The sequence below is a fragment of the Orcinus orca genome, chromosome 13, assembly GCF_937001465.1.
Source record: "Orcinus orca chromosome 13, mOrcOrc1.1, whole genome shotgun sequence".
NCBI classification, from domain to species: Eukaryota; Metazoa; Chordata; class Mammalia; order Artiodactyla; family Delphinidae; genus Orcinus; species Orcinus orca.
This window is the reverse complement of record NC_064571.1, coordinates 62,478,855-62,503,528: the sequence shown is the minus strand read 5'-3', so window position 1 is coordinate 62,503,528 and position 24,674 is coordinate 62,478,855. Positions and strand designations below refer to the sequence as shown.

The 24,674-nt window shown below is 40.8% G+C and overlaps 1 protein-coding gene across 3 annotated transcripts in view; it reads left to right on the top strand.

The window, feature by feature from the left end:
• The window catches only part of VIT (vitrin), a 125,896-nt gene extending 123,324 nt beyond the window's left edge, over positions 1 to 2,572 (top strand). For all 3 annotated transcript variants that reach the window (XM_033419291.2, XM_033419289.2, XM_012531273.3), the window contains one exon: positions 1,367 to 2,572. In XM_033419291.2, coding sequence (XP_033275182.1) covers positions 1,367 to 1,545 — 179 coding nt within the window. In that variant the 3' untranslated portion in view covers positions 1,546 to 2,572. The remainder of the gene's footprint in view (positions 1 to 1,366) is intronic.
• The last annotated feature ends 22,102 nt before the right edge of the window (positions 2,573 to 24,674 follow it).

Sequence of the window (24,674 nt, the reverse complement as noted above, 5' to 3'; positions counted from 1 at the left end):
ACTATACTCCTTCCCATTTGCATCTAGACCAGCTCAAGTCCCTCTCTTCCTAAAGAGGGAAATAATTCTTTGACCCCATGTTCTAGCTCCAGTTACCACCTGCCTCCTCTTTATAGCCACATTTCTGGAAAGAATCAGCTATATGTGCTGCCCCACATCTTCATTTCTTTTTCACTCTCAACTCACAGCAATTCACTTGGTTTCTTTGGCATCTACTCCTCTGCCGCTGCTCCCTTCAAAGGCTACCAATATCTTATTTCTGTTTCTTCTGAATCCAAAGAGTGCTTTTCCCTTTCATCTTCCATGACCTCCTGCATCAGTCAACACTGCCCGCCACTTTCTTATCGGTAAACACTTACTTTTCTGTGGTGATGGAGCAGATGCTGGGTCACAGCTCTCCAGGTCCTTGTGCAAGCAGGGTTCCTGCACCGGGAATGAGGTTGGAGCCTATGGCTTATAAAGTCACCCTCAAGCCTAAAGTAATTCAATGCCACCGTTTTTTTGTCTAGGTTTGCAGTAGAGAGAGTTTATTCGCAAGGCAGACAGGAGAACCAGCCTCAAATCTACCACCCCAAGGGCAAAGAGCTCGGGGTATTTATAGCAAGTAAAGGAGCCGGGCGGTCTGAGGCGTGGGGAGTGTGATTAGAAAAAGGTGTGGAAGTGTTGCTCTGCGCAGGCGTAACCAAGCTACAGGCCTCTGCGCTTGTTCTAAAGGTCACCAAGCGGGCACTCGCGCATGCCCCGTTGGAGGGTCAGTGGTCCTATCCTGTCTTAACCAGCTCAGCTGAGCTAGACGCAGCTGACGCTAAGGTCAGCTCACAGCTGACTCCAAGTTTCTGGAGTACAACTTGGACAAACATCTTACTGTTTAGGCTACGTGCCACTTGGAGGACATGCAAGTCTTAAAACGACCTTGATTAGTGAAGGCAGGTGAAATGGATTTGACTACCCATAGTTTCATTTTCATTTAAAAGATCTCGAACCGACTTTTGATGCATGTAAGACTGAATTTTGTGCGCCTCTAAACACAGAGCAAGTGTGTGCCATGTGGTACAATCTGCATGGCACCAAAGTTTCACTTGTCCAAATGTCATCCCCATGCTGCTCCTGGACATGAAATTCTTATCATGCATTTACTCCATTTTCCTGTTTTTTCTCTCCAAAAGATTGTAAACTCCTATGAGATAGCAACTATACCAACTTTATTGCTGCTGGCATACAGCAGATGTTCATGCTTTGGGCACATTTCTGAGTTTGGACTCGGTTGCCTTCAAGCACAATGGCCAACAGAGCAGCAGGAAGGCAAGGATTCATTTCAGTACTTTCCCTTGGGGACATTTGCTTCATCTACCCTTTGTCCCCACAGGAGTGATCACCTATGCCATAGGCGTGGCATGGGCTGCACAGGACGAGCTGGAAGTCATCGCCACTCACCCTGCCAGGGACCACGCCTTCTTTGTGGACGAGTTCGACCACCTCTACAAAGTGGTTCCCAAGGTCATCCAGAACATTTGTACAGAGTTCAACTCACAGCCCCGGAACTAAATTCAGAGCAGGCAAAGCACCAGCAGATGCCGCTTTCCCGACGGGCTCTCGGACAACCCCCAATGCTTTATGGGACACACGTGGGGCAGCAAGGCACTTAGGGCTTGGAAACCACATGTTATTTTTCTTTGCCAGTGTGGTTTTTCATACTTTGAAACACAGAGTTAGAAAGGTGATCATAAATTTGTAGAATGAGCCAAAATAATCCATCGTTTTGTGAATGCTGGGGATTTTACATTTTGAGAATTGTTTTCAAAATAAAAATTGAGAATAGAACACAGCACTTACAAAGGCTTAACTAGAGCTTTTGTGAGATTTGTAACATTTTTAATTTCCCATTAGAATTCTGTAACTCTCCACAAGTTTCATTTTTGTCATGACAATATAGGAGATGCTTAATTACATGTTTGACAGGATTTCATGAAATCACGCTGACCGTGTCATGGGTAGTGTTCACAGGGTTTGTGGCAGGGCCACCTCTCTGCTCTACTCATGCCCCAGAGCACCTGCCGTGCACTCTCTCCTGGCCCAAGGTGACAGCGCACCCACGGGGGGTGCAGAGACAAGGTGACAGCAGCACGGCAGCGCCTGATTTACCTCCCTGTTCTCTGTTATCAGAATCACGGTGTTCCTGCAGTATATGGAGCAGTTGGGGAATGGCCCTGGAGGACCACACTGACCTGGCTTTAAAAGTGGTGCATCAGGCTGGTGCAGCCACTCTCAGCCCGAGCTGCACATTAGAATCACTTGAGAGTACAATGCTTGTTCCCAGGCCCACGCTAATCCAGTGAAAGCTGAGTCTCTGGGAAGGGAGTCTGAGCATTGGCAGGTGGTACTGATGATATGCTGCCAGGATTGAGAACTACTGAGCTGCCTCGGAGGGGCCAGTGTTAGAGCTGTTTCCTGGGAGAGCCCCTGTTTATGCCTGTTGTTGTTGAGTCCCATTTAGTTTAGCATTTGTCTTGCATATTTCATTTGTTAACTAGATACTGTTATTACTAGTTGCATTAAAATAAGCTGGCATGGGTTTGGTTGAACTCCACTTTTTTTTACTTCTGGCTTCTACCAAGGACTCATTTATTAGGATGTGAAATTACATACACCATAGGGAAACATTCAGAAGAATCCTAAATAGAGATGACTAACTTGACAAGTTATATCCTGTAAAAATATGTGCTGGAGAATGCTACTCTGAATGGAGGCCAAAAGACAGTACCTGTGTCAATACTTGGGACAAAATATTTACATAAGAAATTCTGAATTGAAAATAGCATCCATTTAGCAGAATTTGCATAGAACTTACCAATTCTCAATACCTGAGGAGTTATTGTCAATTAAAAATGTTGTGGTCTACAGAGAAAGGTGTCAGCAATTTCAAATTTATTAACGATAGATTTTATTTCGAAAGCAATTGCAAACAGATTTGTTCAAAACCTTCAAAATACGAAAACTAGCTTCGAAAAGGCAATTCTTCATAAAGATACCAGTGACACATTATTAGTGACAGATTTAGCTAGGAAACTAATTAAAGAACATAAGTACTAGGAACAATTATTCTGCCTATGATTTTGAATGTGCAGATAATTGATATAAAGTTTTTTTCAATGTCGCTTCAATGTACACCAGTCAATTTTTTGAAGAAAAATTTTATTTTGGAAAATAGTTTTGGAATATAATTATTTTACAGGGTCCTTAATATAAAAACCAATTTGTCATCAATAAGTAAATACTTCCAAAAATAACATAATTTTAATTATTTTGGTGTTCTCTTTCATTCATTGTCCCAGTTTGGAAAATAAATTATATGGTCACCCTAGTTACAGGTATCATAATTTTGAAGATAAATGAAACCTCTTCAAACGTGCCCATTGTCGACATGTTGTCAACACGTATTTGAGTACCTGCTGTGTGGACCATCAGAGGTGAAGTGCTCCGAGCTTGAGGTCCTCAGAGGCTACGGTGTGGTCAGAATTGTCCGTGTGGATGTTCAAGTCGCCAGAGATGGTGACAGGAGTCAGGATGGAGAGAGAAGCAGTGAGCCAAGCTCATGGATGCTCAGCGGAGGACAGAGGTGACTAGGAGGTTGGGAGAGGACAGCAGTGATAGGGCTGGAGGGCCGAGGCCAGATTCAAGGGAGCTAGGAGCAGACCCATCCCGACTCCAGGCCTGAAACACGTGGGGTGAGAGAGCACAAGGAGCCCCCACTCGGGGGGTTGAGGAAGACAACCAGGCTTCAGGTAAGAGCGGGCAAGAAGGGCTTGGGCCTCTGGGGGCTCAAGTGGGAAGGCTGCAGTGCAGGTGGGGCTGGGTGAGGTCCACGGAGCAGGGTGGAGACAAGGGTCCTGGTGGTGAGGGGTGCCGTGGGAGGCTTGCATATAAATGCCAATTTGCTCAACCTAAACTGTGCCCAGCACTGCTGGGCCAACACTGAAATCTTAACACAAAAAACAGAACTTTGGAGACAATCTACATCAAACTCTTCAATGGCAAAAAAAAAAAAAGAAAAAGAAAAAGGAAACCCAGGCCTTAAGAAGTTTGTGCTGATGCGAAGGGATAAAACTAGAATTCAGATCTCCTGTCTTCCAGGGTCCTGACTCATCTGACTGCCTTCGGGGCATCCCACAAACACACACCTGCTTCTGCACACTCAGGGGCTCTGGTCCAGCCTTTGTGAAGCTCTCTGGGTCCTGCAGACTCGGAGCCAATCTCCTAAGGCAACTTTATCTTTCATTCTATGGTCTCAGCAGGAAACCTCTTCCATGCCCTTTCTCCTCCAAGTCAACCAAAACAAGCGGATGAGGAGCATTGGACCAGCTTCTCCAGATGCAAGTGATGTCTAAACTCCGCTCATCTTAATTGGCCCATCTCTTGAGAGTTAAGGCTCTTTGAAAGAGGTTTCTTGGCTATAAGTTTTGCAACAAGGCTCTACTAAAAATTTTCAGCCAAACTGACCATGTTCAGATATTTCTTGTTTCTCTGGGCTCTTTAAACCCTTTGAACGGGACAAAACCTCCCTGAAGCAAGTTTTCCAGCGGCAGTCTCAGGGGGACCAACATGGTTTTATAAAGAAGACAATGCTTCTGTGACCAAGGATTTTCCAGCCTGAAAGAGGAATTTCCAAAATATAATGTTATCTTCTAGTCACCATCCTAAGAGAAGTGCTCCCTTGGGTTACCAATATATAAATGTAGTAAGTAGGAAATCTGCTTGAATGCATGAATTCAATTACTTTGGAAAGAGATATTTATTCAACTAATGGCTGTGAGGAATTCACAGTCCAGTGAGAAACCATGCACAAATGAACAATTAAAATCGTATAATTAATATCATGGGGTTATGCACAGAGTGCATGACTGGCGACTGCAAACAACCTCATGAGAGAAATAATCATGAAGTGCCTAACAATTCGTGAGTGTTTGCTGCATGCTGGACACTGTTCTAAGGGCTTCACATGTATTAACTCATTTATCCCTATGATTTATTGCAAGAAGTACTGTTATTATTCTCATTTTACAGATCATGCACCAGAGGCATGAAGATGTCAAGTAACTTGCCCAAGGTCATAGGACTAGGAGAGGCAGATCTGGGAATGAAACCCAGGTAACCTGACTCCAGGGTCTATATACTTAACGGCTTTGCTTCTTATGATGGTGACACACGAAATAACCAAAGTGGCTGCATAGGGGGTTCTCTAGTAAGCTTGGCAATTTAAAATGTATGTATAATTCTGCTGAGTGTATCTCAGGGTCTATTAAATGTACAAAGTGAGGAGTTTGTTAAACATCCAGTGCAAACTTTACTTCCCCCCATCACTCCTCCTGCCCTCACTTAAGCTGCGTGATTTTAATCTACAGCCGTAGTCCTTGTAGCTCCCTGAACACATTGGGCTCCCCATCCTCTTGTTAAACTCCTAACCATCCTTCAAGTCTCAGTCCAAATGCCGCCTCCTCTTTGGAGCCTTCCCTGAGCTGCTCAGATAGACTTAGGCTCTCTGGATGCACAATCCTGACCCACCTATTTTCCAGTGATGTCCTTAGTCCCTTCCCATTAGGGGACACAACACACACACATCACCAAGGACATGGAATGCAGGGAATGAGAACTCTGAATCTAAGTAACCTGACAGTTCCAACCCCTAATACAATGGCACTGGTAGAATGGGAGGCAGAGATATTTCAGGAAGAGAGAAACAGGATATGATGGCAAGAAAGAGAGGATCTAATTCCACGCGGACTGCACCACTCTTTCGAACCCTTCTGAGGTTCATTATTACTGTCTGTTACAATCACTGCTTTTCTAGGGCCAGAATCCTCTTCAGGTATCTACCCATAGGGAAACTCTGTTCCTCACCTTACACTCTCATTTTTCCTGCAGAAATGAAAATCCCACTTCTTTTTACCTTCCTTTCATTCAACAAACATGTTTTAACTTCCTATTATGTGCCAGGCATTGTGACAGGTGCTGGGGTACAAAGATAAATAAGACCTGGTCCCTGCCCAAGATGCTTAGGGAGGCAGGGAGGCTTGCGACAGTGTGACACACAGTGACAGCATGCAACTTGAGGCTGAGGCAGGGGTGTCAGGAAAAGAAGCTGGAGGGAGAGGCAGGGGCCAGGCCATGGAAGGCTGTGTCATTTAAAGTTCTCTCAATTGCAAGTAACAGAAACTCTCCTCTCAGTAACTCAAGCAAAGGGGGAATTTTTGGAAGCAACCTGGGGAAACTCATGAACTCCAGGGTCAGGGAGATGGCAGAGTCTCAGAAAGGAGAGGAAGGACAAGAGCAGGACAGGAGGACCAGGTAACTCTCTCACTCTCCTCTCCTCCAGAATGAGCTTCATCTGGAAATTGTTGCACCAGCCTGCAGAGAGGGAACAGAGTGAAACTTCCCACCCATTAAGGGTTGACCTCTCCGCGCAGCCTCCTTCAGCAGGGCTACCCAGCAAACCAAGCTGATGTGGCTGATTTGGGATGAGCACTCACATCATTCTATCTGATCACCTTGCACTTAAAAACCTTGTGAGGTTCCTTGAAGCATCAAATTGTCTTGAATGCTGACACACGGATGTCCACAAGTTCCCGAATTTGGAAAACCAAATGCAGGCTGAATAACAGAGTCTTCTGGCATGGCAGTCTCCCTGTTTGCTTAGAAGCTTTATCCAAGAAAACCAGTAACTGTCAAAGACTCCTTTTCACTTCTCTTGGCCTCAATGGCTACAAGACATTACTTGTTTATAGGCCATTAGCCATTGAAAACTGTTCAGACCATCAGGGAGGAAGAAGTGCTGCCTCTGGGATCCATCTCTGCTTTTAGTATGAAGACCTAATTGAGGAGAAAAGTACTGTTTAAATAACCATCTACATGGAAAACAAATACGGTTGAAAGATCACAATTTCAATGCAGGCTTTGCTTCTTTTCTTTCTTGTTTTTAGTTTTCGTTTTTGTTTTTGTTTTTTAAATGTCCTATAATTGAAAAATACTGAGCTTAACTTCATCCCTGCCATCGCTCTTACACAAACTGGGCCCACAGGCAATAAACTGCCCAAGTAAGCAAACACTCTACTCGGCATGGCAGCTGAGACTTTCTTATAAAAAACACAATTTCAGCTGAATAGCCCCTTTCTGAGACTCCTCCAGTTTCACACTTGGTTGAGGTGAGCAGGGTGTATTCACATTAATGGCAAACTGGAATCTGAGTTCTCAACAAAGAGCCTTTACATGACTGCCCAGGACACAGAAACTGTGAGGCTCTGGAAGCCATAGAAACTGTGCAAACACCAAAACAAAACCCCAAATCAATTGAATTGTTGTTGGTCTGACATCCCCAAGGCATCTGTAAACCTGTACCCTGATATTATGATATCGATTTTTTTTTTCAATTATCCTAATACTCTACAAGTTCTCCTTGAAATTATAGTAAAAGGGAGTTTCTTTCCAATCTCAGTAGGGGGATTGTGTGGCATTTTAAAGCCAAAGAGGGAACAGGGACAAGTCGAAGGTTCAAACTGCTGTGGTTATGACTAAGACATGCACCAAGCAAAATAAACGAGCAGACGAAGTTTTCTAAATGGCAAAGTGGTGGTGTAATTTAGTTTCCTCCTAAGAGAATACCCTCATTGAACAGGGGGACAACGGCAGTGTGGAAACTCCAGGGGATCTTTCCAGCTCCTCTGACCTAAATGCAAGGCCTGGAACACCCACATGCTTCTACCTACAGAGAGGAGGCATTCTCTTGAAGTGGAAAACCAACCCTTTCATCTCAGAGTCACTCTAATCCTGGCCAGTTAGCAAAGATCTCTGAAGAAAAATACCAGTCCAGGCCCCCACCCACCCACCCGGCAGCCTCAGTGGGGAGTCGCCCACATGCATGGCAGCCTAGATGGTCCTGGCAAGCCTTGTTCATGAGCGGATCTGGGTCATCCCTCACTGACCCCCGCAAAATACTTGGTCCTGCAGTATATCAGTGAGGGCCAGCCAACACCACTGAGTAATTATCGTTCACATGACTTCGTTTGCACCCAGCCTGGGGGTGCCTAGGGATATTCTGGTGACGAGGGTAAAATCAATCTGAGACATCAGTTATGCAGTCCCAATGTTCCATGAATGGTGCTAGCATATCACTGGAAACACACAAAACTATTTGCTACTCTGCAGCATCAAATCCAAGATCTTGGGAGGCCGGACTGTTACTTGAAGTTCTAAGTTGCCTTTTGCCTTCCGTGTCCCTTTTCCTATTTTCCTGATCATTACGTAGGAGTTACTCACCAGCTCAGGCAGTATTAGTCCATCTGCTGACAGGCCCTTAAACACAGAATAAGTTGGCAGATACTATATCCATCTGGAGAAGGAAGGGGGAGAGGGAAGGAGTCCCAGTGTGGAGCCTCCCTCAACCTTTTTATTTTAAAGAGAAGGTATTTGGTAAATGAACTGTTTTGACTTTCAAGGGACTCTGGACATTGACAAAAACTAAGCATTTTAGAAACAAGCGGCTCTAAGAAATTTCCTCTGACCAAACTCTAATTATATCTGGGGATAATTGCCTTGGGTGAAAGGAAGTTCAGGACTGTCAGGCATACCCTCCAACTGCAGACTCGACGGTAGAAACCTTTTTCATGTCCACTTCCTTCCGTGGAACATGATGGGGTGGCCGCCTTAGGAAAATGGCTCTGCCGTGGCGCCCTGGCAACCTTGCACACCTCCACATAGGTCGCGTGGGCAAGGCTCCGCTGCAGGCTGCCCCTCGTCTTGTTGCAATGGCCTGAGATCATCATCCCAGGAACATGGCAAGGTGGGCAGTTAGTGAGGTGCTGTCACAGTCACTTTGTCCGCCTCTCCATCTAGTAGGACGCATTCACAGAACATTCTTCTCAGCCGGGGACTTTCCACCTGGCCGCTCCTTAGGGTACAGCTGCAGCCTATAAAGTGAATTCACTGCCTTCTAGAATTGGTGCCCTGTCCCCACTCATGTTGCCTGTCATCTGGCCCCTTTCGCTTTTGTGTTGTCCTCGGCACAAGGGGGCTGACTGTGGAGTGAACTGACCTCATCCACTTGGGTCCTTGTGTCTGACCTGCCAAACCTACTGCAGCATGGCACCCACCTGGCCATGGCAGTGACCCCTGTTGCGTAGGGACTGCCTGGCCACTTGACAGCAGCTGTTTTTTTCCAGATGCCCTAGGAAGCCCTCCCTACCACAACACTGTCCCCCAAAAGGTTTCTGGGTGCCCCTGATTCTGCATATCCACAACAATGCCGAGTCCTACCCCAGTCACCTACCCCAGCTACAAATGATCTGCCAGTGATTGGAAAACTTTTTCTTACTAAGGAGCAGAGTGCAAACAAAGAGTTCCCTCTTCAGATTTATGAATGTTTGCAACTACACTGCCTTCACCACACCTGGAGTGGTGCCCTGGCAGCCTTTGGGCTGGGATGGTGCTTAGGTGTTGCCTGGGTAGATCAGGTAGGAGACACTGCCTGAAGAACCATATGCAGAATGATTGGCTCTGAGGCCAAGGTCCTTAAAGCAAGCTATACTAAAATTGATTCTCAATGTGTGTCACAGGAGAGGGACGGGGGAGTGTTGGCTCCCAGCTGGTGTTCACCCCTCTCCATGGTTTAAGGAGTAAGGCTGCATCTCGACAAAGCATACTTGGGGAACTAAAAGGGAGCTTTCTTAGCTTTTCCTCCTGAATAGGGCTTTGCCTATAAATTCTCTTAAATAAATCTATTTTCTGGAAAAAACTGGGAATGGAGAAAATTAGTTTTACTTTAGTTTGACTCCTTTTCTAGGGAGGTTTCTAAATAAATCACCTGGAAACATTCAGATTAAGCAGCTTCCTAAAAACAAGAAGTCTTTGTAATGTGTTGCTTTTGGTTACCAGGTCCAGAATTCTCCACAGTGAAGTTTCTCCCTGCGGCCAGGAGCTGTTAGCAGCTGCCTAAGGTTTGCAGGGGGTGGGGATGAAGAGGAAGGGAGGGGAGAAACTGGCCTTCCCGAGGGGCTTTCACGAGCCTGGCTCTATCTTTGAGGGATTTAATTGGGATAGTAGATGTGAAGGCACCATTTTTAGAAGGAAAAATAGAGACTCAGAGGTTTTACTTGTCCCAGAGCCACACGTCTGATAAGTGGCAGGTTTAAATCCAAGTTTTTCTCGGGAAAAAAAAAGATTTAAGTAAATACAGTATGATTTCAGTAAATGCAATAAAACTATGCAGCAGTAATTTTGGGAAAACAACAGTCATTTAAGGTTTGCTCCTCATAGAAGAAAACAGAAAGCCAATAAGCTAAAAAAAGCCATGGAACAAATTAAAGTGAAGCTATGGGTTAAAAAAGCAAGCAAAGTGCAAAAGAGAATATAGTGTGCTACCTTTCATATAAGGAAAGAAGGGTAGGAGAAACGAAAAAAGAAAGAAAGCTCCTTGGAGGGGACGCCCCTGGTGGTCCAGTGTTTAAGACTCCACGCTCCCCATGCCGGGGGCCCAGGTTCAATCCCTGGTCAGGGAATTAGGTCCCACATGCACGCCACACTAATAAAAATATACCCCACACCGCAGCGAAGATCCCGTGTGCCGCAACTAAGACCCGGTGCAGCCAAATAAATAAATACTAAAAAAACAACAACAAAAAACTCTATGCAGCAGAGTCCATGACTTACTCATCTTTGTATGTCCAGTGTACTCTCCAGTGACAATTTTGATCATCTGCTTGATGATGCTGTTTTTAGAGGTTAAATGATCAAGTGATGGTTTCATTGAAAAAATTACTTCATTGGCTTGGGATAGTCATCATGACCTTAGATTCCTGAACTATACTGCCTTTATTGAATATCTATTTTTTTTTTTTAATTTTATTTTTTTATTATTATTTATTTATTTATTTTTTTGCGGTACGCGGGCCTCTCACTGTTGTGACCCCTCCCGCTGCGGAGCACAGGCTCCGGACGCGCAGGCTCAGCGGCCATGGCTCACGGGCCCAGCCGCTCCGCGCCATGCGGGATCCTCCCGGACCGGGGCACGAACCCGCGTCCCCCGCATCGGCAGGCGGACTTCCAACCGCTGCGCCACCAGGGAAGCCCCTGAATATCTATTTTATATAAAGGTTCCTCATACATTTTCTTCAAATGTCAGGATTAAGAGAATAGACATATTTGCTCCTGAATGTTTATCCTATTCTTCACTGATGATCAATTTAGAATGTGTCTGTTCAAGCAAGAATAAACATAGCAAATGATCTCTTTCTCCCCCCACCAAAAAGAAATTTAAAAATAAATAAAGGGAAGCTCTGAAGAAGGTTCAAATTCATAAATTCTGAATAACAGGGGATGAAGATGAAAGACGGATGTCTTAAGTATGAAGCTGGAATTACAGAATTATTTAAAGAAATACTGTTTTAGAACTCTCAAATACAGTATATATGTAAACTTCTTAAATGACTAGGTCCAAACAACTTTCCTGGAAAAATAAAGAAATCCTGTGCTTTTTCCTCACTGAAGAACACATTGGGTCTTACTTGATTTTGGAAACTGATTAACTCCCAGCACGTGGGAAAACAGGTATTTTTTGTTACCCAGAGACCTCTCCTGTCATTTTTCCTGGGTGTGAGTTGGTGTTGCAAGCCCCCTCCTTGAACTATTTGGGCAGGAGTTTGTCTGAAGAACCGGCCAGAATAAGTTTCCTTTTATCTTCTCAAGAAAATCAGCTGTTTCCATTGGTTTTCTCTTATACATCTTATTGATTTCTGTTCTTATTTTTATCATTCCCTTTGTTCTGCTTACTTTGGGTTCACTTTACCCTTCTTTGTCTAGTTTCTTATGGAGAAAGCCAAGATCATCAAATTGAGAGGTTTCTTCTTTTCCCATATAGGAGGTTAGTGCTACATAAATTTCCCTCTAAGCACTTTTTAGTTGCATCCCACACATTTTGGTATGGTTTCATTTTCATTCAGTTTAAAATACTTTTCCCCCCAATATTTTAAAATAGACTTTATTTTTTTAGAGGAGTTGTAGGTTCACAACAAAACTGAACAGAAAGTACAGAGATTTCCTATACACTCCTAGTCTCCCTCCACACACACAGATGCCCCCACCAACATGCCCCACCAGAGTGGTGCATTTATTACAATAATTTTATTACATTAACACATCATTATCACCCAAAGCTCACAGTTTACATGAGGGTTCACCCTTGGTGGTCCACATTCTGTGGGTTTTGACAAATGTATAATGACAGGTATCTACCATTATAGTATCACACAAATAGTTTCACTGCCCTAAAAATCCTCTGTGCTCTGCCTATTCATCCCTCCCTCCACTCAAATCCCTGGAAACCACGGGTCTTATCACTATCTCTAGAGTTTCCGGAACGTCATACAATTGGAATCATACACTATGTAGCCCTTTTCAGATTGGCTTCTTTCACTTAGTGATATGAATTTAAGTTTCCACCATGTCTTTTCATGACAGCTCATTTCTTTTTAGCGCTGAATAACATTCCATCGTCTGGATATACCACAGTTTATTTATCCATTTACCTATTGAAAGACATCTTGGTTGCTTCCAAGTTTTGGCAATTATGAATAAAGATTCTATAAACATCCTTGTGCAGGTTTTTGTGTGATTATAAACTTTCATCTCAGTTGGGTAAATACCAAGGAGCATGTTGCCGGATCATATGCTAAGCGCATGTTTAGTTTTGTGAGAAACTGCCCAACTGTCTTCCACAGTGGCTGTACCATTCACATTCACACCAGCAATAAATGAATATTCCTGTTGCTCCACATCCTTGCCAGTCTAAATAGTTTTTAATTTTCCTTTGACCCTTCGGTTATTTAGAAGTGTGTTATTCAGTTTCCAAATATTTGGGGATTTTCAAGACATCTTTCTTTTATTGGCTTCTAATTTAATTTCACTGTGGTCCATGAATATACTTTGTATGACTTGAATCCTTTAAAATTTATTGAGACTTGTTTTATGGTCCAGAATATGGTCTATCTTGGTAAATGTTCTTGGTACTTGGGGAAAAAGTATATTCTGCTGTTGTTGGGTAGAATGTTCTATAAATGTCAAGTAGGTCAACGTGGTTGGTAGTGTTACCCAAGTCTTCTATATCTTGACTAATTTTCTGTCTCCTTGTTCTATCAATTATTGAGAGAGGAGTATTGAAATTGCCAACCAAAATTGTAGATTTGTCTATTTCTCCCTTCTTTCTATCAGTTTTTTTCTCCATTTATTGTGAAGCTCTGCTATTAGGTGCATAAACTTTTAGGAGTTGTGTTCTCTTGAACTGACCTCTTAATCTTTATGAAATGAACCTCTTTATCCCTGATAATATTCTTTTCCTTGAAATTCATTTTGTCTGATATAGTCACTGAAGCTTTCTTTTGGTATGGCATATCTTTTTCTATCCTTTTACTTTTAACCTATATGAGTCTTTTTATTTAAAGTGGATTTCTTGTATACAGCATTCAATGTAGGTAAGGTCTCATTATTTGTACCTAATCTGTCAATCTTGCCTTTTAATTATGGTGTTTAGACCATCTACATTTAATGGTCTACGTTTAATGTGTTTACTTCTACTGTTGGGATTAAATCTACCATCTGGTTACTTGTTTTCTATGTGTCGTATCTGTTCTTTGTTACTCTTTTCCTTCTTCTGTCTTCTTTTGGATTAACTGGATATGTATTATTATTATCTTTTGTCTCCTTTATTGGCTTATTAGCTATGTTTTTTTAAGTGGTTGCTTTAGGTTCAATAGTATACATCTATAATTTATCACAGTCTGTCTTCAAGTAATATTATACAATTTCACGCATAGTATAAGAATCTTACAGCAGTATACTTGTATTTACCCTCTTTCAGTCTTTGTGTTATTGTTCTCACATATTTTTACTTCTACATTTATTTTACAACCCTCTGTATATTATTTTTTTGCCTTAAACTGTAAATTATCATTTAAAGTGATTTAAAAAGAATAATTTTTTTCTGTTATCATCTAGTATCAACTTCCTTCTGCCTGAGTACTTGCGTTAATATATCTGTTACTCATGAATACTTTTGGCTCTTGTATGCCTTTGTTTTTGAAATACAATTTTACTGGGTACAGAATTTCAAGTTGACAGGATTTTTTTTTCTTTTCAGTACTTTAAAGATGTTGTTCCACTGCCTTTTGGCATATCAGTATAGTTATAACATTTAATTGTCATTGTTTACTAATTCTATCATATGCATTAATTCTGAGTCATTTTCAATTTATTACATTTTCTCCTCATTTTGGGTTGTGTTTTCCTGTCACTTTGCATACCTGATAATTGGATCCCAAATGTTATGAAATTTTACTTTGTTGAGTGCTAGACATTCTTTTATATTTAAATAAATATACAAATATATATATAAATTTATTTATATACATATATGTATACATATGAGCTTTGTCTGGGTCACAGTTAAGTTACTTGAAAATAATTTGATCCTTTCAGGTCTTACGTTTAAGCTTTATGGCAGAACCAAAGCAACCTTTAGCCTAGGGCTGAGTTTTTTCACAGTCATGAAGCAATAATACCCTTCTGAGTCCTCTTACCTAATGCCTCAAATTTTATATTTCCACTATGCCTGGTGGAAACATGAGCTATTCCCAACCGTATGTAACATCATAGGATTTTTCTATCTGTACCTTTTGGGTGACTCTTTCTTCAGCTTCTGATATGTTCCTCACATGCTTATACTTATACTCAGCTGAAGACTTGGGGAGGGCCCAGGTGAGATCTCCAGAGCTCTCTTGTATATTCCACCCTGCAAACTCTAGCTGCCTTTGGACTCACCAAACTCTCAACTCCATCTTTTCTACTCACAGAGACAATCTCAGCTCTGCCTGGGTTGCAACTCCCTGTACTGAGTCATGGACAGTCTCTCGAGGTAGAAAGCTGGGGCAACAATTTGTTTTCCCCTCTGTCAGGGATTACTGTCTTGTGCTGTTGTTCAATATCTGAAAACTGTTGTTGTTGTTTTCTCTATTTTTAAAAGTTGTGTAAATATGGTCTCTGTTACTCCATCTTGGTCTAATTTTAAAGAGCAAAGGAAGTCCACTTTTATATCAGAAGGTTAGAAAGTTTTGAGTGTGTTTTTTTTTTCCAAATTGCTTGGCTCGGGCTTCCCTGGTGGTGCAGTGGTTGAGAGTCCGCCTGCCGATGCAGGGGACGCGGGTTCGTGCCCCAGTCCAGGAGGGTCCCGCATGCCACAGAGCGGCTGGGCCTGTGAGCCATGGCCGCTGGGCCTGAGCGTCCGGAGCCTGTGCTCCGCGACGGGAGAGGCCGCAGTGGTGAGAGGCCCGCGTACCGAAAAAAAAAAAAAATTGCTTGGCTCAAAGTATTTATGCCTAAACATGTTTATTTTTTATGGCATTTCTTAAGTTGTTTTTAGCATCTTCCGGAAAACAAACCAACCTCTTCTAAGGTTTAAAAGATAATCCTCTTAGGGTAGAAAGAATGCAAGAAGAGTCATACATCAAACTTAAACAACCTTAAACAACAAATTTAAACAACAGCCTTGGGACAAACTCAAGGCTATATGTAAGACGATAGATTTCTTCAAGATTTGTGTGAAAGGAAGTCTACTTACCAGGCTTTGATGTTTGATCATTCTTCAGAGAATGAGTGTATTCAAAGCAGGGAATGGACAAACAAGATTAGAATGATTGTGATGTCCTATGGAGGAAGCAAATGTCTCATTTGGGAGGTGACTGGAGACATTATTTTCAAGATATTAGAATATCAGGATATTAGGACTCAGTGTCTACAAATTACATATCTTACCTTTCACAATCAGGTTGAGAGAGAAAGATAAGGGAAATGCAAAATAGAAATGAGTGACTAAGGAGATTCCCTTCTAAGGTTATCTAGAGATAACCTTCTAGACAAAGGTTTGTTGTCTAACCTAACAGCCATTTGAAATTGACTTATCACTTGCCATTGCCTACCACCAGAAGCTGAAAAAGTGAGATACTCACTTTATCAACATGCATTAAATGTAGGGAGGCAATGTTCTGGCCAATGAGATACATGGGGAAGTCTGCCAGAGGGAGCGCCTCTGGGAATATTTCCTTTACTGTCAAAAGGAGAAAAGTCCTAATTAGTACTGCCCTTCCCCCTTTTTACCTTCTTCTTACCTTGAACTTGTATAACATGACTGGTATTGTGAGAGCCATCTTGAAGCCAAACAATAGATGAGGGCTTCCCTGGTGGCGCAGTGGTTGAGAGTCCGCCTGCCGATGCAGGGGACACGGGTTCGTGCCCCGGTCCGGGAGGATCCCACATGCCGCGGGGCGGCTGGGCCCATGAGCCATGGCCACTGAGCCTGCACGTCCGGAGCCTGTGCTCCGCAACGGGAGAGGCCACAACAGTGAGAGTCCCGCGTACCGCAAAAAAAAAAAAAAAAAAAAAAAGATGAAATTATTCTAAGAATGGCAGAAGAGAAATAAAAAGAGCCTGGATCTTTCTTCACATTTTGAACATGTACAACCAATGCCAATAACCTCCTCCTTCTTATTATAGGGGAGGAATAACCCCTAATTTTTAGGCCATTATTTGGTTTTCTTAAGCATGAAGGCTAATTCCACTCCTTGCTGAAACAGAAACAGAAAGCAAATTGGCAGGGCTGCACTTCGTCTGAATATTGAAAACAAATGGTCCAGTAATAATGACTGAACGCACTTGGAATAAGATAGATAAGGTGGCTAGTATTCATGACTCATTCCAGATTATTCTTTGCCATTTGTTTTACATGTTTGTACCTAAGAAGAGTTTTCAAATTCTTGGGAACTTGTCCACTGACTGTATAGTATCAGAAACCAACCTACTTTGCACACTCTTCCGAATGGCATGGAAACAAGAGAGGTTTGGATGCAGCAATGAGATTCGAGGAGAGGGGAAAAAAAGAATTGATGTTGTTAGTTTTCAAAGGTAAGGGCAATGGAGGAAGAGTAACACACTTCCTCAGTTACTGGTCCAGGAATCTTCAGATGAGATTCTGAGCAAGTTCTTGGTGTACCTTAATTTTCTCTTCCTTGTCCTTCAAGTTGCCATGGGGAATTCAGTATGAAAAATGAGTACTTCTTTTGCTTGAACCGTTCACCATTTATAATCATAGAGTCCAACAGTGAACAGGCTATCATCTTTTTTTTTATATATAAATTTACTTATTTATCTTTGGCTGCATTGGGTCTTCGTTGCTAAGCACAGGCTTTCTCTAGTTGCGGAGAGCAGGGGCTACTCTTCGCTGTGGTGCGTGGGCTTCTCATTGCGGTGGCTTCTCTTGTCGCGGAGCACGGGTTCTAGGCACGCAGGCTTCAGTAGTTGTGGCTCGCGGGCTCTAGAGCGCAGGCTCAGTAGTTGTGGCACACGGGCTTAGTTGCTCTGTGGCATGTGGGATCTTCCCGGCCCAGGGCTCGAACCCGTGTCCCCTGCATTGGCAGGCGGATTCTTAACCACTGTGCGACCAGGGAAGTCCAGGCTATCATCTTTGTTGTAACTTTTGCTTCATTCAAAACTGAGCCTTTCATATATACGTAGGGCATCTTCACAATTTGCAATTCATGTGGCAAGCGACACTGGTCAACTTGAGCATAACTAATTATCCTAATCCCCAAGGAGGTGAGAAGAAGCTAAGAGATGAACTGAGTCCTCTGTATGTCTCTGAGGCAGGAAGAGTTATCGGGAGGCTTAGACACAGAAAGCCTTCCTTCCATGGCTTTCATAGCACACTGACAACCCATTTGCTTCCAAACAACTAGTACTCAGGGCAGAGATTGCCATGTCTTCCACCACTTCTGGAACACACCATAGTTCCTAGCAGCCGAGCCCTATGAACAGACAGTAACACATACAAGAAGCCAAGTTATCAGAGATGGGGGAAAACCAACAGATCAGAAAAAGTTTTCAGTGAAACAGGGTTGTGGATGTGTTGGACAACTTCCAAAAATAATTAGGTCCATGTAAGTAGATTAAATTACAACAAACATACACAAAAGAGTCCCTGAAACTTAAAAAACAAAAGGAAAGGAGAAAGGTCATGCATGAGATGGGAATTTGTGGCCTGAAAGTGGAAAACTGTCTCAAATCATAGGTCAAAATTAATTCCTTAACCAGAAGAATTTTTTTAAATTACTTCCAGACAAAAAGAGCAAGTGACATGTGAAGCAAAAAGATTCTGATTAGCATCACACATCTCAACTGCAACACTAAGAATATGATGTATTTTAGGCCACTGGACAGAGCTGTAATCCCAAATATTATACCCAACCAAGATATCACTTACCTATTAGGATGAAAAAAGAACTGTGGCTTACCAGAGATTCAGAGAGTATATTACCCCACCTGAGGAAAATACTAAGATCCAAACAAGATATTAATTAGAAGACAGACTTCAATGTAGAGGAAAATAAAGGAAGCAGAGGGAAATAGGGGTGAGCAATAAACCTTAATATACGTGTATATGTGTATATAGCCAAGAGCTAGGGAGGCAAAATGCATGAGACAGTCCTACACAATAAAGAAGGCCTCGGGATCAAAAGATTTCTCAGCCAAGTTCCTCCTAATCTTTAACAGGTAATTTCAATGATCTCATATTTAAACAATTCTAAACCATAGACAAAGATGAAAATCTCCCCAATTCATTTTATGAAACAGCATTATTCTAAAAACTTTTTATTGAAAAAAAATGTGTACATGTAAGTTAGATGAATTTTCATTAACAATGCACCGTAAACAGGCATTCAGATAAAGAAACAAAACATTACCAGCACTCCAGAAGTCCCCCTCAGACTTCCTTTCAGACACTGTCTCCTCCCCTGCCTACCTCCCACTGAGGATAGCCACTTTCCTGACTTCTAACAGCATAGATTAGTTCTGCCTGTTTTTGTACTTTATATGAAGGAAAGCATATAGCATTCTTTTATATCTGGCTTTTTAGGCTGATCATAATGCTTCTGAGATTCATCCATATGCTGCACATAGTTACAAACTGTTCATTCTCATTGGATCGTATTCCATTGTACGAACACACAAAAATGTATTTATCCATTCTACAGGTGGATGGACTTTTAGGTAGTTTCAGGTTTGAGGCTATTACTAGTAGTGTTGCTATAAACATTCTAAAACATATCTTTTGGTGAACATATGTATGCATTTTATTGGGTGTATGCCTAGAAGCAGAATTACTAGATTCCATGGTATGAATATTTTCACTTTAGTAGATTCTGCCGAATGGTTTTCCAATAAATTGGAAACTGTATTTGAAAAAATTTGCATTCTCACCAGCAGTGGATGAACCTTCTGATTACTCCCATATTTTGCCAACCTGCATTATTTTTTACACCTAATAAAATAATCCACTAAAGAAATCTACAGACTAATCTCACTTATGAACATTCATGCTAAAGTTCTAAATAAAAGATGAGCAACTGGAATACTGATTTATAAGAAAAGAATAACACATTATGACCAAGCAGGCTTTATTACAAGGAGAAAAGAGTGGTTTCATGTCAGCAACTCCACACATAATCCAGCTAGTTAATAGATTAAAAGAAAGGAACACATGACCACATCAAAAGATGCTGAAAAGGCATTTGATAAAATTAGCAGCTACACCTAACAGAATCTCTTGGTAAAACAGGAAAGAAGGTATTTAAATAAGATAAATATTATTTACCAAGTAGCAACACAAATATTCTAAATAACTAAATACTCAAACTATTTTTGCTAAAATCAATAACAGAGATGCCTGCTATCACTGTTATCACTCAACACTATGATGGAGTTTACAGACAATAAAGATTCTAGAAAAGAATCTGTCAAACATTGCAAAAAACGCTGAATTATTTTTGTGTCACCATTATATTTCTACAAATTCCAAGAGACTCTAGTGAAAACTGCTGAAATTAATGAGAAAATTTAGCAAGTATATATAGTAAAGTTGTATACAAGATAAGTACACAGAAAAAAATACAGGCTTTTCCTTTATTTATAATAAGCCTTTAGAAATGCAAATGGGAAAAAGAATCCATTCACAGTAATGACCAAAAGGCTAAGAAATAAAAATACATTTAATAAAAAAGACGCAAGACTTGAATGAAGAAAACTCTCAAATCTTACTATAAAGCTATAGACAAGACCTGAGCAAACTGAAAATGATACAATTTTCTTAGTTCTTAGAAGACAATATCATATGTCAAATTTCCCAGAATTAATCTGAAAATTTAATGCAATTTCAACCCCTAATTGGATAAAGTGATCACAAAATTCAAATGGCCAAGAAAAGTAGTAAAAAGAACAGTAGGCAGGCGTGTGGGGTAGGAAAATGTTCTGCCTGATCATTTTATAAAACCACTGTTCACAAACAGAATAGAAATCCACTGTAATTAAATCCATATGATACTGCCATATGTAAAGAGAACTAGAAGTGAAACAGAATAGCATATTGAGAAGTAAATCTCATCATATGTGAAAATTTAATATACGACAAAGTTGGTGTTTCAATTCATTGGGAAAAGATAGTTTATTTAATAAAGGGTGCTAGAACAATTGGCAACTCACTCGGAAGAAAGTAAAGTTGCATCCATAGCTTGCATTGTATACAAAAACAAATTCCAAATGGAGTAGACAAATTAAAAATAAATAAATAAAATGCAGAAGCCATTCCAGGAGACTATACATGCCACTCAGGGGTGAAGACCTTAAACAATACAGAATACTTCAAAATGTTTATATATTCACAAATGTCTGTATTTTGAAAAATAAAATAATATATAGGATATATACTAATATAAAGTTTTGAATGAGAAAAGATATTATAAATATGGTCAATAGACAAATCAAAGATCTGGAGAAAATTTGCAAATAATAAGAGAAAGAGTTTATTACACAAAGAGCACTTATAATTTTTTTAAAAGACTGCAAATATGGGCGAAATGTTAATAAAAATAAAAAATAAAAATGAATAAAAATGAATTCAAATTTTAAATGTGAATTTAAAAATACAAATATGCAATTCACCTTAAAAGTGAAATCCAAATGGCTAAGTTTTCTATGGAAAAAGTACTTATTAATGTGGTTAATAGACAGCTTAGAAGAGTTAGAAAAAAATGTTTGCAACCAAGAGTAGGAAGGCTTAATATACAAAAAGCTCCTACAAACTAAATAAAAAGACAAACACAATAGAAACATGAGCAAAAATATGAATAAAAGTTAAAATGAATATAAAGGTACAAATAAAAATATGAATATTTATGGTAGGCAGAATTCTAAGATGGTGCCCATGATCTCTGCCCCTGGTGTTACTCCTATGATAATGCTACACTTACAGGGCAAAGGGCCTTTGCAGATGTAACTAAGGATACTAACCAGTTGACTTTAACATACAGAAATTATCTGGGTGGACCTAACCTAGTCACATGAGCCCTTTAAAAAGGCTGGTAGCAGAAAACAAAGAGTCAAAACATGAGAAGGATTCGATGAATGCCTGCTAGCTTTGAAGATGGAGGGGACCACGTGCAAGGGCTGGAGGGTAGCCTTTAGGAGCTGAGAACAACCCTAGTTGACAGTCAGCAAGGGAACAGAGACCTCCATCTTGCAACCATCCTACAATCCCAAGGAAGCGAATTCTGCCAACATGTATGAGCTTGGAAGTGAATTCTTCCCCAGAGCCTTCAGCTAAGAGCCCAGCCTGGCACACACCTTCATTCCAGCCTTACTGGAAACTAAATAGAGAGCCCAATCAAAGCCTGCTTGAAGTTCTGAGCCACAGAACCATGAGATAATCAGTGGGTCCTGTTTTAAGCTGTTAAATTTGTGGTAATTTGTTATGCAGAGACAGAAAACTAATACAATAAGTAAATTATGAATGAAATCCAAATGACCAAAGAACATATGGAAAGTTTTCCAGATTTACAGTAGTAATGAAAATGCAAAGAAAAAAACACTGCGAAATCACTATACCCACCACCAGGCTTTTCTTCCTTTCCTTTTCTTTTTTTTAAATGCTACAACAGCTTTTGCTAATGGGTATAAAGGGTAACAGTATTTTTGTATATTTACTGATGGAAATATAAATTGTCCCAGCCTTTTTGGGAGACAACCTGTCAACATTTAAAAATTTTAAATCGACATACCCCTTAACCCAGCAATCCTACTCCAGGGAATCTATTCCATAGAAGTAAAACCATCATGGTCATGAATATGTGCACAGGCACAGTTACCATAATAGTAAAAACATGGTGACAAAGTAAATGCCCATCAATATGGAAGAGGTTTAATAACCTCTTCATCATCATACAGTATTACCCAGCACTGAAAAGAGCTGTAAGACAGACTTGGAGGGATTTTTATCATACATTGTTGGATAAGAAAAGATGCAGAGGATATGTATGATCCCATTTAAAGCAAACTGACCCACCCAAAAAATCTCATTTTATATAAAACTGTGTGTGTATATTAAGAAATTTAAAAGCAATTATATATGTATAGACTTGTAAGGGGCTCACAATATACATTACATTTTAGAAGTTGCAGAGTAACTGTAGAAAAAGACAAAACCCTGTATGTAATGTTTGTGTATACATATTTGTAGGAATAAGAATAGATACATCAGGCTGCTACAAGGGAGGTGGGAGTGAAATGGTATGGCGGGATATGATTAGTTTTGCCATTATGCATCTTTATTATTTCATTTATTGCTCTTTTGTGATGTCCTTTTAACTGTATTAACTTAAATTATAGTAATATTAATTTGTATCACTCTTTTAATCTAACATCAAATCATCTCCCTTCCCTTTGTTTTTCCTCAGTACTTATCACTAATATTCAATGTATTTTACTTATTTGTTGTTTGTTTTCCCCAACTACAATGTCAGCTGCAGGTAAAGGATTTTATCTGTTCACTGCTGAACGCCAGCACCTAGAACTCTCCGGCACATAGCAGGCGCTCAACTATTGAGGAAACTAATATTTTATGTATAATTTAAGGGCTCCTCTTGATGTTCATTTTAACCTGATTTCTCCTAAAAAAACCTGGAATTTCAGAAGCTATCAGGAGTGTGACAGAATTACATGGTAAGACGACTGAATTCAGGGAGTGAATAATAGTTATTTCTTTGATACTTATTACTGCCTGACATTTTATCAGGTGTTATATATCTATTATCTCAAGTCAATCTAAGTAGGCAGATCTATAATACCCATTTTGTACATGAAAAACCAACTCAGATTAGTTTATCTAAAGTCTCATGGCCAATAAATGTCCTGTGCCCAGGCCAAAATCCTGTTCTTTCCTCTGTGCTGTACTGACTGTAAAGGAATCATGTTTCAATAATTAAAAAAGAGATAACAGTTCTTACATAATACATAGGTTTAATATTATTTTGAGATTTATTTAGTTGAATATTTCATAGTCACATAATTCACCGCTCTGTTGATGATTCTATTAATGATTTAAAAGTCATTTGACTGTTAAATATAAATACCCTGTCCCTAACTAGTGTTCCTGAAACAATTAAGTTGTTCAGCTCAAGGTCTCAAGCCTCCTGGGCCCTGCTGGAGTGGCAGCAGCACACCAAGACAACACAGAACTATTCCTCGGAGAGGTAATAAACATTCAGACAATTACCATCAAATCTTCAAGACAAAATCAGCCCTAAGAACATCCTGAGGGATTCTGTCCCAGACTCTTCAACTCCAAAGCGAGCTCCCCAGAGAAATGTCTTGCTTGACAACCTTCTACTGGGAGAAGCTTCCTACCTCTTTGGAGAAAAATGCCAGTCAGGAAGAGCAGGACCATCTGAGGGTCACAAGGGAAAAGATTGGTGGTCCCTGTCTGGGCCCAAGACAGTCAAGGCAGGGTTAGGTTCCAGGCTGGAGAGTTCCCCGTCAAGGGATCAGAGGCCAGTGGGTTGGTGTTCAGGAGGATAGGGGGACAGAAGGGATACCACAACAGAGCTTAGAGAGACCCCCTACTCCCCCACATGCTCTGCTCAGTTCCAAAGCAGTCAAAACTGGAAGTACGTAGCAGAAGAGGGTGCTGCCTTGGGCATCCTGTTGCCCCTTTTCAGATGAGGTCCAAATTCCTCCCCAAGGAGGGTGCAGACCTCAATCTTAGCGTCAGCTCCACAGACCTAAATACATTTGAGTTTGCCAAGGGACTGGCAGGGATGCTTTTTTCTTTTCCTTTGTTTTTGGTGATCTGGATAGATTTAGAGTTTCAAAACGTGTTCTCTGATCACTCAACCAATAAATATTTATCAAGTACTTTCTATATGGTAAGGCACCAGAAGTGTTGAGGAATATAAGAAAATCAAATATGGTCCCAGCCTCAAGGAGCTTAGAGACAGCAGCAAACAAATAACCATCAACTCTTATTTTTTAGGTGACAAGTGAGCAATACCTAATATGTAAAATCTGAGTTAAGAATGGGGTTAGAATCAAAGCATTCAGAATAAAACTCATCACTATCTGCTCCTCATGCCTCAAAAAAAAAAAAATCCACAAGGTTTTGAAAGATATGTATGTAAATTAGACTTACAGTATATTCCTTGACAATCTTTGTACTCCCAAAACAATTCTAAAATTCACACAAAATGTGATTATCTGCAGAG